Here is a 15,974-nt window from a genome sequence, read left to right on the forward strand (position 1 = left end):
CGCCACCGCGCTGTGGAATACAGCGTCGGAGATGAAGTTCTCCTGTGGACACCAACTCGTCTGCCTGGCCGTTCCACGAAACTCTTGAAGCGCGAGGTAGCAAATTTTTGTTCTGTATATAACTGATTATTTAATCGTTTAACTATAGTATTATATTTATATATTGTTTCGTCGCAAGGTGTCGCTTGAGGTTTGCCGGATCCATTCAGCGGATTCCCCGCAGGTAACTTATTGTGTGTTGCCACTGATGCTTGTAAACCCCAAGTGCATCTAGGCAGTAGAGTAGCTCCGACTTTGAAAGCGACTGTAAACTAGAGCTTGCTTTCGAAGCGCAAGAGAAAAGCAAAAGTGTTGTGCGGGGAAATTGTCGAGTTGAGTTGCGGGTTGAACCAACTGATGGAGACGACATGTGCTGGCTCTACTCTTTGTATGATCCTCAGCCACGGCAACCTGGTCCTGCAATCTCGGCGTCAATCTCAAATGCCAACAATCAAATGTCGAGCACGGTCCGATAACAAGACTGTTGAGGGAGCCGTGGTCGGTCAAGTTGTAGGGACCGTGCGACACCTAAAGGGGAGGGGGGGGGGCGCTGCTCCGTCGCGACAGCGCCGCCAGTGGTGGTCTTGGAAGTATCAGACGTGATACCACGCCGCCCGTTCTGCATTCTCAAATGGAACCGTAGCTTGCGTGGCGACCGCCGTAATTAGAAGGGCTAATTTTCGAAGTGCAAATAATGTGGAACCTTTCTGGGGCACGACCGAAGCGAATGGAAACAAACTGCACACAAGCTACCACCGTATTTATAATGTATCTAACAGTGCGAAAGGAGAACAGCCACTCGCGTCGTCACCTGTAAGTGATACGCCGAGAGGATGGTTATTTGACTCCTCACAAAATCCTGGCTTGCTAGCGAACGCTATATACGTGTACTTCTCTGACTCCCGCCATTTGCAATATCATGTTTATGACGGATTCTTGTACTCCTTTAGTCCTCTTTGCACACACATAGCTTCGTCACTGAAATCTACATCGTGCGTCCGTTTTATCCATACAAATAAACACGTAGGGTCACAACTTATTGTCTGAACTTGTACTGAAGTTTATCCAGTATCTTCAGATGCAATAACGCTAAAGAGGTTCTCAAAGAAGAAATTATATGAATTTCTACCTCGGCTACCGCCGTAGGCTTGCTGCACGACAGGTGTGAAATCGTCCCCCCCCCCCTCTGCTTTTTTTTTATTTGCAACGCCCCTTCTTAGCTTCTGAAATCGCCCAATATAGCTCGACTACCAATGCATATACCCATAAATATGTGTCCATACTGTCGGGGATTAAGAGGGAGCAACTCAGCGGGACAACCGAGATGTTTATTCTGACTAGCAAGAAGAAGCAGGCACGCGCGATCATTCAGATGCGACCACGATCAGGGCATAGTCTTCATTATCTTCACGACATTACCCCCCCTCCCCCTCCTTCGGAAGGCTGGGCTGGGGGTTCGGCCGGCCGGACGAAAGGCTTAACGCAATACGTGAACAACTTCTGTTCCACGTGAGCGGCTGTCAGGTGGCGGTACAAGGGGTGTGACCTCGTAGTTGAGATGGTAGAGCTGCCTAGTCACGCGATACGGGCCAACGTAGCGCTTCAAGAGTTTCGTGGAACGGCCAGGCAGACGAGTTGGTGTCCACAGGAGAACTTCATCTCCGACGCTGTATTCCACAGCGCGGTGGCGGGCGTCATACCGGGAACGGTCCTCGTCTTGCGAAGCGAATGTGCGTAGGTGAGCCAACTGACGAGCTTCTTCAGCGTTAGCGACGGCGTCGGCCACCAGGACAGGCGGAACGCCCTCGGGAGGACAAGGCAGCAGGGTATCTAAAAGAGTTGTAGGTTGGCTGGAGTAGAGAAGATAGTAAGGGCTATTGCCGTTAGTGCGCTGTCGTGCGGTGTTGTAGGCATAAGTGATGTATGGTAACACCATGTCCCAGTTGGCGTGGTCGCAGGAGACGTACATCGAGATCATATCGGCGAGTGTGTGGTTGAAGCGCTCAGTTAAACCATTCGTTTGTGGGTGGTAGGACGTCGTGAGGGCATGGACCGTGCTGCAGGCGTCAAGGAGGGAACGAACGACAGCGGACAAGAAAGGGGTACCGCGGTCACTGAGAAGGGTACGAGGCGCACCGTGTCGAAGGACTATGCGGTGGAGGAAAAAGTGGGAGACCTGGTCCGCAGTGTCTACAGGGACGGCTTTGGTCTCGACGTATCGTTACTATAGTTACTAATAATAATGAGCCCCTTCACAATAAGGATCGAAGCCCTACACTCTTAAAAATGAACTTCACCGCATAGCACGCTCCTAGCCAACCATTATCTCGAATGATATCGCTATCTGCCCTGATTTGTTGAAAACGAGAGGCGTACGCCTTTTTTGTGACACTTATCATACTGTTCATAATTGTCACAAAAAGGCGTACACTTCCCGTTTTCAACAAATCAGAGCAGATAACGATATAATTCGAGATGATGGTTGGCTAGGAGCGTGTTATGCGGTGAGGTTCATTTCTAAGAGTGTATGGTGTCCAGAAAGGGGAAGACAGACCCTGCTCTAAGATAATTATTATAAATTAGGATAATAAATTTTGTGAGATAAACACAGGCGAGTTATTGCTCAGCGAGCGCAAAGGAGGTAGGCATGATTATGTTTCATGGCAGTGGCGCAGGCGGTGCGGTTGTAATTACCAAATATGAATCGGACTTCCCTGCACTCTTAAAAATGAACTTCACCGCATAGCACGCTCCTAGCCAACCATTATCTCGAATGATATCGTTATCTGCCCTGATTTGTTGAAAACGGGGGGCGTACGCCATTTCTGTGACACTTATGCTGTTCATAATTGTCACAGAAAAGGCGTACGCCCCCTGTTTTCAACAGATTAGGGTAGATAACGATATCATTCGAGATAATGGTTGGCTAGAAGCGTGCTATGCGGTGAAGTTCATTTTTAAGAGTGTGCGTTGTACTGTTTTTATTGAGTTCCAGATTGTGCTGTGATCACTATCTAACACGGACGCTACATATTCCAACTTTGGAAGGACTAGTGATTTGGAGGACTATCATTCACTCTTAAAACCGAACTTCACCGCAAAGCACGCTCCTAGCCAACCACCATCTCGAGTGATACCGTTATATGCCCTGATTTGTTGAAAACGGGAGGCGTACGCCTTTTTGTGACACTTATGCTGTTCATAATTGTCACAAAAAGGTGTACGCCTCCCGTTTTCAACAAATCAGGGCAGATAACGAAATCATTCGAGATGATGGTTGGCTACGATCGTGCTATGCGGTGAAGTTCATTTCTAAGAGTGTTGAAGGACCAACTGCGGGCTCGGCGGTTCCTTCACTTTCACATCGGGCAATATAGTACGTTGCGATTTGGTTATGTGTGGTCGCATCCGTTCCAGTGGATTTCGAAACTATAATGTAATTTTATTCCTCCTGAATCGCTGACCACTGTATCGAAAATCCCACGCGATATGGTGGCATAGTTTGACCGTTATTCGACGGAATATATGACACGTACAGACGCCGGATGTTGAGATCTTTAAAATGTTGTGCCTGTGTGTTAAAGCGTTAATACTGATATCTTGTAGCATGATATTTAAAATTCGTTTATTTAATATCGAAACACTTTTCGGACGAAAAAAATAAAATAGCCAGGGAGATTGTCGGCCGAACACAGTGGTATCGGAAGTGGTATATGTAGATGGGTTGTGTGGACCTCGATATTCCCGGTTGCGAAAACCCCAATCTGGAAATTCCCGTTCTCGAAACAAGGAAAATCAAGAAGAATGCCTGATTGCTTCGAAGATGGTATATATCATGTTTAAACAACACGGTATCTCTATTTAACCACCCAAATTCACGGGTTTTCGATGTCTGTCCAAGTCGTTTTAGCGAATGAAAGCCGAATTTTAGCGGCCGTTAGGCTAAGCGGGGCGAACACGACGGGACACCACGTTGGTTAGTTTATTATTTGGTTAGTCTACGTTCGCTTTTAGCAGTTTCCCGCGCGCGACTGTGCATTTTATAGTTAGTCAAATAACATAAGTATATAAAGAGATTGAAACATTTAAATAATTTAGTTTACTATAAATAACAAGCTTTCGGACGAAGTCCGTCCTTCCTCAGGTGCCAGTAGTTTATTTTGCAGCGTAGATTTCGATCACTTTATTTCGAGGTACACCCGATGGGTTTCCGGATGCGACCGCCATTATGCTCTCTAGCATTACATTATAAGTTTATAACTCATTGCAGTTGTGTTCCTACATTTCACCTTAATGATTTGCATAATGCAAGCCATTATGCGCAATTTTAAATTATCCCCGCATTTTCTCACTGTAGTACAACGATTGCTGGCGCATTACTCCTTGTTGCCGCAGCAAGGAGGCCGCTATTTTTTTATTTTATTTTAACATCATGCCACAGATGTACAAGACTTGCAGGAGAATAAAGAAGCATTCACATAAGATTTCATTGTTTCTGTTCTACGTCATGTCACGTGAAAAACTGGACTAGAACCAACACCTCCTAGATAGTAGAAGGCCTGCGCACTATACCTAACTCACGGAGGCCTGCGTGAGCTTTGCAAGCTGCTTGTAGCTTTCCTCTTGTTCGCTCTTTCATTGATGTCATAGCAGCATCCACAGCAGGACATCCTGTGTGACGCTGTGTCACGTGGGAGCAGGCCTGGTGCTATATAAGAGGTGTTGCTAGAACACGACTCGCGGGATCGATCTTGCATCACAATGATGATCACCACCCAACAGGGTTCTTTAGACGCTCATTCTGCGCCTTTAACCATACGTGTAGCGGCTGGTAATATTCGAGGAGGGGCTCAACATCGATGGTCTCGCTGCCCGTGGCAATCAGCAGAGCAGTGCGCCATGGAATTGCTGCTCCATAAGACATCATGTGTCTAGAAAAGAAAAAGCAACAATGACGAATTGGAGAGACTTGTGCAAATGCAAAAACAGCATATGTGAAATACGGGAATTATGTACTGAATTGCCCCCGATCCCGTAGGCTCCATCTCGCTGCGACTTAAGCGCGACGTCCAGCTGCGAGGGTGGTGCCCGTTCGCAAGCGCCCCGCTCACCGTACGAGGAGGGTTGAAGCACTGCTAGCTCTTTTTTTTTACCGCGTGATATGACTATACTACATTCAGGAACCATCACACAAAATATTTCGTTTGGGAAGTGCGAATTTCCCGTGAAAGTTAATATACAAGAATGCGCGCAGCGGCGGCGGTTTCGCCCATGCTATCCTGGCGTGTGGTGACATCAAGTCTGTCAGCACTTTTTATTGGCTGCCGAGAATCGTCTGCTAGCGAAAGCGTCCAGTCGAGACACGGGACATGCGGCGCCAAATTTAACTGCAATGAGAAGGAGAGAAAAAAGGCGCGCGCATCACTATTGGGCGATTGACATGACGTCACAGACTGGCAGCAGAAGTAAGGAAGGAGCATCTCTGACCCGCGAAACTGAAAGCTCGCTTGCGCACCACTATTGAGCGCTGCTGCCATACGTCTTGTGCGTTTTTTTTTTTTTTTCAGGGCTTCTGGTCCTAATTTCTACTTCTCCTGGTATGTTTTTTTTTTCGAGTCCTTCCATGCACCTCTAAAGTACCACAACCCTACTGCAAACGCACGCGGACTCTTTTCACATTTGCAACAGGAACTGCGTTGTTATGCTGTTCAAAAGAAGTCGCATGTCGTGCGTCACAGCCTCTTGAAGGGGTTGTTATGCACTGTATTGCACGCCAGGGTATTGAAGAACAAGGAGAGGAGTATGCGTATCGAGAGGAGCGAAAGCCGTTTCCGTTGGTTCTCGTATGCACGTGACCTCTCCCGCCCTGCCTCACGTGCCGAGACGCCTGCAGTGATGCAGGAGCCGGATGAATTTTGGTATTCGCGATGTCGATTTTCTATTTGCTCTTTAGTCCGTTCGCTGTAAAACTCGTCAAATAGCCAACATAACCATGGGCGAAGTTAGCTCTTTAGTGCTTTACGTAAAAGTCGAAACATAGTACAGAATGCTTTTGCACACACAAACCTGATACTTCTGCCGGACGCTTCTTTTTCTAGAAAGCAACAATTATGAAGCGAGGCTTCCGGATCCCCCATGGTACACATAGACTGGAGGAATTGGTACTCGAGCAATCGAGCGAAGAAGTACCTGAGGTGAGCAAATTGTTAGACACACACGTATGAAAGAAAAGGTGTTCAGGCAGATGGCGATGTTGCGTGATATTTGCATAATCTGTACCATAGGCGCCGACTGCGGGGGAGCTTGGGAGCATGAGCCCCCCCTCCCCCCGGAACTTTCCCAGGGGGTGCCAGGCCCCTCCGAGAAGTCTCCCCAGCTGACACTCAAGATGAACGTTTCGGGGGATACCTTAAGAATCGCGAGTTTCATGCGAGTGAACACGAAAATCTCTAAAAAAAAAAAAAAAAAAAAGAAACTGCCTCAGAACGTCCCAACACGGAATTCCGGACACCCTGCCCTACCTCTGTGTATGAAAGGGCAGGGGGTGGGTGGGGGAGTTGTGCCCAGGTCCCCTCCCGCAGATTGAAAACTCTCGTACTTAGCTGCGGTTACATGAACCCGACAGAAACTGCAGAAACGGGTCGAGTTTACTTATCGCACCTCCTTACATCAATCCTCTCTAGAAGATTGGTCTCTGATGGGACGACCACGCGGCCACGCCTGATGGGAGAGGATTTGCTGCGATAAACCAACTCGACCCGCTCCTGTTGAGTCCATGTAAACCCTGCTTATCATTCGTACTGTCAAATGTATGAACACTTAATCTTTCTCTCCTTGACCACACCCTTCTTCCTCTTCGCACGAAAGGAAAACGAGAGGAAACAGTCGAGAAACAAGTTGTTAAAGAATGTGGTTTCTTATCGCTCATTCCAAGAATCACGTATCAACCTTGTATCATATGCAGGTAACTTTAATCTCAGTCATATGACCTTCGACTTCTTAACCCCGCCCCTATGTGCCACTTACACTGCTGTATGCATCACATTCTTGAGTGGAACAGATAAATAAGACGGGGAAACTCCTTTGACCTGATGGAAATCAAGAACGCACATAATCTGCAAAAGATCTTCGCAGTGTACTATGACAGTGCAGCGCACTGCAGTTGTTGCGTGTGAGTTCCAAAATTCCAAAGTGACGATCCCTTGGTAATACATCCCTTGGTGTACTGTGCAATGGACATTCACAAATGTCATTTTGGATCTGTTAACCTGCGCTTGTGACAACACTACTCGAAGAGAACCTTTGAGAAGAAAAACACACACAAAAAACACGACTATATAATGGCCTCCCTCAACATGCTGATAAAGCTAGCGGACGTCTAATATTTCCATACTCACCTCATGTAAGGCATAAAGTTGGCCACGTGATATTTTCCGCCAATGTCGAAGTACCCTCTTGCTTCGGAGTTAGGGGGAGCAATACCTTGAAACTTCCGCCTGCGTAGCCATATAAGTACCAAATAAATATGCGCAACATCACAGAAATGTAGCTGACAGCTGAATTTGTCTCCACAGCCGTGGATCAACTACAACGGAATTTCTATGCCTTTCCCGTCGCGAGCTTATCTGTGCCGCTCCAAAGCACATGGCCCTCTGACGTGGACTAAACACTGTCCTCCCTGAGAGCCTGATCCAGCCGGTTGAGGTATCGGCTCATTTGCGTAACAAAATTCGACGATGCCTATTTAAAGGTACGTGCTCGTTTCAGGAATTTCTAAAAATAGAATGGCTATCAACGAGGGTTGTCTCCTATTATGCGCGCTCACTTTTGCTCGAGAGCTCCGAACTAAAGAGTTAATTAATTAATTTTAGGTAATCAGTAATCTAGTACATGCATACTTTCTTCTTGAGGATATCCGTCTGGCCGTATGACTCAACTACAACGGCATCTGTGGTATTGTCATAGCGTCTTAAAAAAAGAAGAAGTCTGCGCTTACTATGGATAGAATTTTACAAACCAAGGAAATACCTTTTTACGATAAATGAGGGCCTCATATGGCAACTCTAGTAACCTCCGGGCGTTGTGCTGTTAATTTTGACCAGTGACCCTTTTAATTATAAAGGATTGAAGTTCGGCACCACGACAACATGTGTCCGTAGAAGGTAGAACATAGTAAAAGAACGCAAGCTAACTCCATGCTAACTGCAGCTAACTGCATGTTACTTGTAGAGGACATAACCCTGAGTTTGGGATAAAGACGCAGACGACACATGAAGTCGACGGGACGAGACTCATAACATGTGTTCCTTTTGGTGCGTTGACGCCATTACCGTTTTCAGGAAAAGGACCGAGTCAATATGGCCCTCGGAAACAACCGCAGAGTTGGTGGTCATTTTTGTCGTTCCGCTATAAGCCCGCTTTCCCTGTTGCCTTTAAATGCGAGGGAGGAAAGGAAGCAACTTTTGTTTTCCATCGCATTTAAAGTCCGTCTAAGAACTACAGGATATAGCTACCTATAAAAGTTTACCCATGACGGTGCGCCGTACTCAACAATTACTGAATGCAGGTGGGAAATTCCTGTGTCCGCGTGGACCTCTAACTGGTACGTTTCATTGTGGTAAATTTCAAACCGATTCAACATCGCAACCCAAAGTTACAACCAAGAACCTCCAAATCCCTATGGGTAAACAATCAAGATAGAAGCCGTGTTGGGTAAATTTTTATCTCGTGTCTTCAGAATCCTTCCGAATCTGTGCTATTGCAGTCCACGTGTATCACACTGTATTCTCCCAAAATATTGTTTCTTTCTTTCTGTTTTTTTATGTGAACGCAAGTATCATTAAATTAATTTCTCGCTCTTTTTTCTTCTTCGAAGTACAACGTCATAGGGTGTGCAATCTGCCACGCGTCCGGCAACATTGCTTCTCCATGGTCGATTGCTGTCAGACTTCCAGCGTGGGCATGGTGTGGGGCAGAGAACCCGCCCAGCCCCACGTGGAGCCAACGAAGAAGGAAAGCTAAGAAGGTAGTGTGACGTCATTCTGCGCGATTCCGGAAGTTTGGGCGAGAGAAACAACTGGGACACACAATTCTGCTCTCCCAGCTCGCTCTTTGTACTTTCCGGGGTGCATGGAACATGTTACTGTCAGCACTGCAGTGCAGACAAAAGGTAGATTCTTGATCCAAATTAAACGGCATTGAATAGAAAACGCCAACAAGACCATTGTGTAGAGCACCTGAGAAGTAGTTTTTTGGGGTTGGGGTGAGAATTTGCCTAACGAGTAGCAGAACAAGTCGGGAGACGAGTTCAATTTCTGCTCTCTTTTTTTCCTTACAAAGAAACAAACAAACAATCATTGTCGGATTTCATTCCGTTGGAGCTCGCGCAGCTCTTGATTCCTTTCCCCAGCCAAATTTTCAACGTAATGGTTTCTTGTAAAAGTTGACAGCGTGCAGCGACACTGCTACAAAATTTATCGCATCACTTGTCCGTCGGCTTAATCTTATTGCTAGTATCTCGTATCTGTGCTGGTCTAGGCCATCTACGCCGGCAGCTGAATTGTTTGTCCCAGTTGTGGCAACGTCTCACCGCAGATTGGTTGTCTCTGGTCACCTGATCGATATGACTTGCTCATGCCGTGCACTATATGGCGTCACTTCAACTACAGTCTCGCGATTCGGAAAGGAACAGAGGTGTTCCCTCCTTAGTTTTCCTTCCTCCTTGCGTGTAGCAAACAACGGTGACCGGGAAGGTGCTCGCGCCGTTGCTAGGAAACAGACGCCAGAGTTCGCGGTGATGTTACCGCGGACTCTTGGAGATTCTGAAACTACGAAGTTTTGCGGGTTCTTTCGAAATTCGTGGAAGCGGGTCGATTTCACTGACGGCATTCATATTTTGCCTACTGAGATTTTGGGCGGGGTTGATTTATAATACGAAATAAGCATGTTTTAATTCTGTACTGCAGTAGTTCCAAACTTCGCCGCCCCGCGGCCCATAAAAATATAGACGACCCCGTCACGCCCCCCCTCCCCTGCCGCCGGTTTCGCTCGTCGCAATGCAAGACGTCTTCCGATCTCAGCGCATGAACGTTAGCCAAAATGATACAGTGACATTTTATTGGAGCTATACATTCAGAGTGAGTTCTAGTCTCTGGGCCAAAAAGTCTTGCACAACGGCATGCTGCGTAACTGCAATCTTGCACAGCTGCATGCTTCGCTTACCGACAACGCACGTGAAACGGTTTTCTTAGGTTTTTGGCGTCCGCTCTAATTCGAGAAGACACCACTGCGCTGTGCACCGTGAAGGCGGGGCGTCCGTGTATGCCGCGATAGACGCAGACGCTGTGGTCTTTAGTGGCAGTGGGTGGACCTCACGACACAGATTTTGGCCCTCGTGCACAAGTTAAAGCAGGCGTGAAAGCGAGGTTGTGTGATGCACCGAAAGCGTCGCGAACCCCGCATGCAAGCGCATTTATGAGAATACTCCGGGTCTGCTGATGGCACGGCGTGGCTTTTTTTTAAAATTTGTTGGCCGCTTTTTTAATCTGTTGGCCGGGGCAGGTATGGCTGCTGCAACTCAGGCACTAAGATGGGACGCCAGCGAAAGAGCTGTCTGGAATTTCGAGAAGTTCAAGTGGTCAGGTGATCATAGTACATGTACATATGTCGTTGTCTGCGAGTTCTGCCACATAACAATAAACGTTTTTAAAGGCAGGTTCTCATTCTTTTTGTAGAACACTTCGCCCCTGACGATGAAGCTTCCCATTCACCATCATTAAATAAAGTTGTTGTACAGTCAAACTCCTTTATAGCGAACACCTTTTTAGCGAAAATACCAATACAGCAAATTTTTTTGCTGTCCCGCTGGAGCCCTATAGGTCCAATAATGGACATCCTTTTTAACGAAAATACCTTTACTGCGAATTGTTTTTGCAGTCCCCTGAGTTTCGTTGTAAAGGAGTTTGACTGTATACCATTTCACAGCCGTCGCTTTTTCACCGAATTTTGGTTATTACTGTGTAAAAAATAAAGACGAACCCCCTCCCACCCCCCCAAAAAAAGAAAAACACTCCCCGAATATGCCAAGAAGTAGTACAAAACCCGGGTCCCTAGGAAAAAGAATAAGGCGTAAATGTTAGAAGAGAAAAAGAGTAGACGAGTACGCATCACTCTAAATATTTTCACACATTTAAAGGTGTAAAATTGGTGTATTCTCACGTATTACACCTATTTTACACCCTAGAAGCTTGGCTTGAAAATTTTCGAGGGTGTAACTACGGTGGATTACACCCTTTTATGAGACACTGTCAAGAGGGTGTGATCAGGGTGCAACAAAGGGTGTATTTGGAGGTGGGACAGGCTCCATTACACAGGCTAAATGTATTTCTGTTTCTGTGCGGTGTTGGAGTGCTTTTGGTACTCAAAACTTAAGCTTGTGATACAAGTTGTGATATAAAGACCAAATGCCCAGTTACTCAACATTTAGTACAGTGTCATATAACCCCTCAAGGTTAGAGGACTATGTGATAAAGCTGTATTAAGTGATACGTTTGTATAGCTTTTCGCCTACGTAATGTAGGATATGTATGCTGCATGGCCTAATGTCAACCTAATAAAAGCATAACCATTCAGTTCCCGTGATTGTGCCTTATATGTATGATGCCCGCATATACCCCCATCAATCACCTATAACATGTGTGTGCTGTGCAACATGTGTCCGCAACGTCGTATTTTTGCGTCACATGGGGTACAGCTGAGTCGTATACCTGGAAAGTATTACAAGTTCAGTGTGAGAAAAGTATATTATTGGCCTTTTAAAGAATATTTTGCATGGCTGTGATCGAAGAGTGATGCCAAGATAGCCACAATGACACTCCAAAGTACCAAGCATGTGGCTTCTGTAAAAACTAGAAACACTATACTTTCGCAGTGAAGCTGTAATAATTTCCAGCTGCTTCTTCTATGGTTTGCAGGTTACATTACACCCTTCCACACAATTACACCCTTGATTTCTTGAGGGTGTTCCGTTACACCTTAAAAGGTGTGCGCCATGCACATGTTCTTTTACGCTCTTTGAGGTGTAAAATTATTTAGAGTGCACATGGCAGCTCAGTACCGCGTCTCTTGAGCAGGTTAAGGTGTACGATCTTTCTGTTTACAGGATTATTCTCCGATATCGGATTACGCAGGATCGAATAGGGCACCGGATTACGCAGTTAGAAAGTTAATAACGTGGAGCAAAAGCGTGATCGTCACACTGGAGCTCCCCCACCCCCATCCAGGGGCGTAGCGAAGGGGGTTGAATGCGTACCACCTTGTATGTTTGGCGCCATTTCTTCACGGCGGCTCAGGTTGATTCGCTGAAGCACTCAAGAAATGTGGTCACCACCGGCTGGCGATCACCATTTTGCCTCGTAAATGATGAGCACGATTTTTTTTTGTGCCACCTCCACACCCCAGCCCCATGGAGGTCCTAGCCCCCTTTCCTAAAAAAAAAAAAAAAATCTGGCTATGCTCCTCCCCCCCTCCCCCCCTCATAATTTATTGCGACAGCTTTATTGCGCTACCACCTCAAAAATTCCTGTGGTCTGCGCCGATAAGAGCACAGGTCCTGTGTACAAGACAACAACGACAACAACAGAAAAAAAAAAAAAAAACCTTCCCGCGCAGCGAGCTCGTTTGCGACCCTAAGAGGATATGCAGGCGGAAGGAGGCCGATTGTCGTGTTGTGCGACCTTCAAACTCATTGAGGGACCAACTGCGGGCTCGGGGTTCCTTCACTTTCACATCGGGCGACTACATTGCGAGATGGTTATGTGCTAAACCCCGCAGCGCGTTATCCTCTCGAGCATTACATAATAAAAAATTGCAGCTCTGCTCCTACTTTTACATCTACAAACCATAACGCGCAATTTAAAATTAACCCGCATTTTCGTAATCGTTCAATGATTGTTATCGCTCTACTCCTCGTTGTATCGGGAGACCACTATTTTTTTATCCTCGGATTTGCACGATTTTCGTGAGTCTGCCCGTGGCAGGTAGAGGGGGCTCGAGCACCCCCCAAGCCCCCTCGTGGCTATGCTACTGCAACGAACGTACGTGAAAGAGCATTTCCGCTAAAAAATGCTGTGTTAACACGAATGCGACAAAAATATAAAAAAGTGAAAAATCACGCAATTCGCTCGTTATTATAATTTGCATACACAAAGCACGATAATCAGGCCATTAAAACTGCAATCATCATCATCATCATCAGGTAGGTTTGGTTTTGCAGCTGCTTGCCTCATAATATTATTTTACCTGAGTTCCCACAGGGAACTAGCGAGGTCCTGCACAGATATCCGTCCTCTGAGGACTCTGTACCTCCACGTTTCTAGTGCAAGTATCCAAGGAAGGGATACTATCTTCAGCAGAGCCTCTCTTAGCAGGTTGTGCACTGGCGTTGCGATAGCGTCCTCACCTGAAGAACATAGACAAGTTGCACAACTGCATTTCTAACCTTCTTGTCAGCACTCAAACATGATGTACACGTACTCTTCGATGGTCCTTCGCAAGATTTGCCGTGTGAGAAGGCGTCCCCAATTGCTTCGTGTATTGCTCCCAAAGGGGCTGTCCTCAACAAGGATGGACGGTGTCGGTATTCCATGAAGTAGTGCACGTGACCCAATTCGTGCAAGACTGTCTCGAAGTCCGTCGGAGAGCCATCTAAGCAAACCTTAATCCTGTTAAGGGGTTGGAAAGAACGTGCCGTCGTTTGCTTAAACTGCATCGAAAGCTATGAATGGTGTTATGTATAAGAAAGAAACGTGCGAACACTGAAGGTACCCAGTTCTTCTACATAGAGGCCGTGAAAGACCCGTTGGTCTGACTCTAGACCATGCCCTAGACCTATCTCTCGCAAAACTTCGACTTTTTTTTTTTTTTTTTTTTGCCACACGCGTGAGGTAGGTCGATGCGGCCCGAGCTAAGTCATCGATGTGTTGGAGAGGGTTAACATTTGTTAGGCACGCTGTCCAAATACTAACCCAAATCAAGTAGCTGCATTGCAATGGTACGGGCTCAGACAACACTATAGGATTGGGCACCGCTGGTTTTGTTGTGACCACTCTGGGAACTTCGATCGCAGTATCTCTGCCGGTCATAAGCGGGAGACTTGAATCTATAGCTGGGGAGGCCAACTACTCTGGTAAGCAAAGTACGCAAGGTGCGCTGCACCATGCTGTATGCACATGACTCGTACCATTCGAGATGTTGTCCTCATTCACCATCTACGATGTTCCTGCTTGAAGCATAATATGCTAGTGCGTATCCCTGTTGGGCTGACTGATCTGCACAGGTGTGCATCCTGGGAACCAGACAGTATGTAATCTGTGCGCTTAACATGAGTATAGCAGGAAAAACAAAACGTCTCTACAGACACGAAGACACTTAAACTTTAATTAAACTGCGCATTAAAACTGAAAGCTTACGCTTGTCCCATCCTACAGTTGGCAATACAAAACTGACGCATTAGCATGACGCGTTCGGGAATGTCCTTCCAGCCTCAGATGTATAGCGACTTGACTTTAAAATTAATTTTACTAATTGAAGTTTAAAACATGTCTTGCAAGGGTCTACGCTTTTACGAATACAGCTCTACCTGATGGAAAGTAGGTGTTGTTAAGCTGAAACACGCAAACAGACGAACAAAGCCTCCAGGTGCCTGAACATGACAGATTGAAATACTGCAGTCGTCGAGAAAGCCAAACATAGGTCGTAGTCGAAATAAATGAAATAATTTGAATCGCGCACATCTCGATTGCCGGTATAGGTTGCGTTAACCACAGCGCTATAGAGCTCTACTTGTTAGGAAAAGAAGAAATAAAAAGCGTGAAGTTACCCCTACCTGTAGTCTCTTCCATTGCCGAAGTCGTATGCTGAAGCATGGCAGTCAAGGTTGGTTCTATTGAACGGACGTGAGAAAATTGACCGCTCCCAGAAGTGCGGCATTAGAGCGGGAAAACCCAGCGAACGGAAGTACAACTCGGCTTTTTTCACTACTTCCACTGGCGGCATCCGATGTTGGCTAGAACAAGTGGTTCCACACCCAGGCATCACGACGTCAGCAATGTTGGTCCACATTTCTCCATACACGTTGCCTGTTCCATACGATAACAACCGTTGTTATAAGTGCAACATCGCCTGACAATGCGTAATTTGCGGGGGGGGGGGGGGGGTATTCGTAATTAGGATGGAGGCTATAGAAAAATAAGGGGGAATGACTAATATATTACCTAATAAATGGACTGGCAGCGGCGACGAGGGATGAACCGTCTGATTACCATATGCCCTTACCAGCGCGCCTCTAACGTAAGCGTGCAGTTGCTTGTACAGTGGTTTCACTTTCTCCCACAGCTTCAAAGATTCAATTTCTGTTTCCATGCCTTCATTCCAGTTGTCTGTGAGGTCACGATATCCTACAAAGGGTTTATATTTTAGAGTACAGAATCAATGGGAATGAAACGTCGCGGAGCCGACGCCTTGGACGAACCTGACGCAGAACAATAAGAACTGTGTTCCCATAATTTCTCGATCAACTATAAATTCGCACCAGCTGTAGCGATAGAGTACGGATAAAATTTTAACGAGTTCAAATGCGACATACCTATGAAGTCTTCTACAAGACGTGAACCTAATCGGAATCCAACATCATATAGGTCATGCAAGGGTCATGGTACAAGAAGAGACTGTGTCTTCTTATACCGCGACGCCAGCAGCTTCAAGTTTGCGTTTTCCTCCACTTGTACCACCTCCGATTTTGGCTATTCCCTTGCATTTTCTCAATGTAGTGTAACTACACAAATTTACCAGCTCCCGTGGCTCAGTGGTTAGCGCGCTGGCCATGTCACGTCGAGACTGGGAGGTACCCGGGTTCGAATCCCGGTGCCGGTTGTGCT

At 46.5% G+C, this 15,974-nt stretch overlaps 2 protein-coding genes across 2 annotated transcripts in view; one reads left to right on the plus strand and one right to left on the minus strand.

The window, feature by feature from the left end:
- Positions 1-4,578: 4,578 nt before the first annotated feature.
- LOC135385952 (angiotensin-converting enzyme-related protein-like) lies at positions 4,579-15,158 on the minus strand. The gene is made up of 6 exons (XM_064615603.1): positions 14,924-15,158; positions 13,573-13,760; positions 13,339-13,498; positions 7,437-7,535; positions 6,106-6,228; positions 4,579-4,970 (listed from the first exon to the last, which is right to left on the minus strand). Exons 1-6 carry the CDS (start codon positions 15,130-15,132, stop codon positions 4,808-4,810), a joined length of 942 nt encoding a protein of 313 aa, XP_064471673.1. The 5' UTR covers positions 15,133-15,158; the 3' UTR covers positions 4,579-4,807.
- The window catches only part of LOC135385953 (putative defense protein), a 39,731-nt gene continuing 32,781 nt past the window's right edge, over positions 9,025-15,974 (plus strand). Inside the window, exon 1 of the mRNA XM_064615605.1 lies at positions 9,025-9,064. The gene's annotated coding sequence lies outside the window, so the exon portion shown is untranslated. The remainder of the gene's footprint in view (positions 9,065-15,974) is intronic.

This window comes from Ornithodoros turicata, chromosome 2 (genome assembly GCF_037126465.1).
Source record: "Ornithodoros turicata isolate Travis chromosome 2, ASM3712646v1, whole genome shotgun sequence".
In the NCBI taxonomy this organism is placed as follows: domain Eukaryota; kingdom Metazoa; phylum Arthropoda; class Arachnida; order Ixodida; family Argasidae; genus Ornithodoros; species Ornithodoros turicata.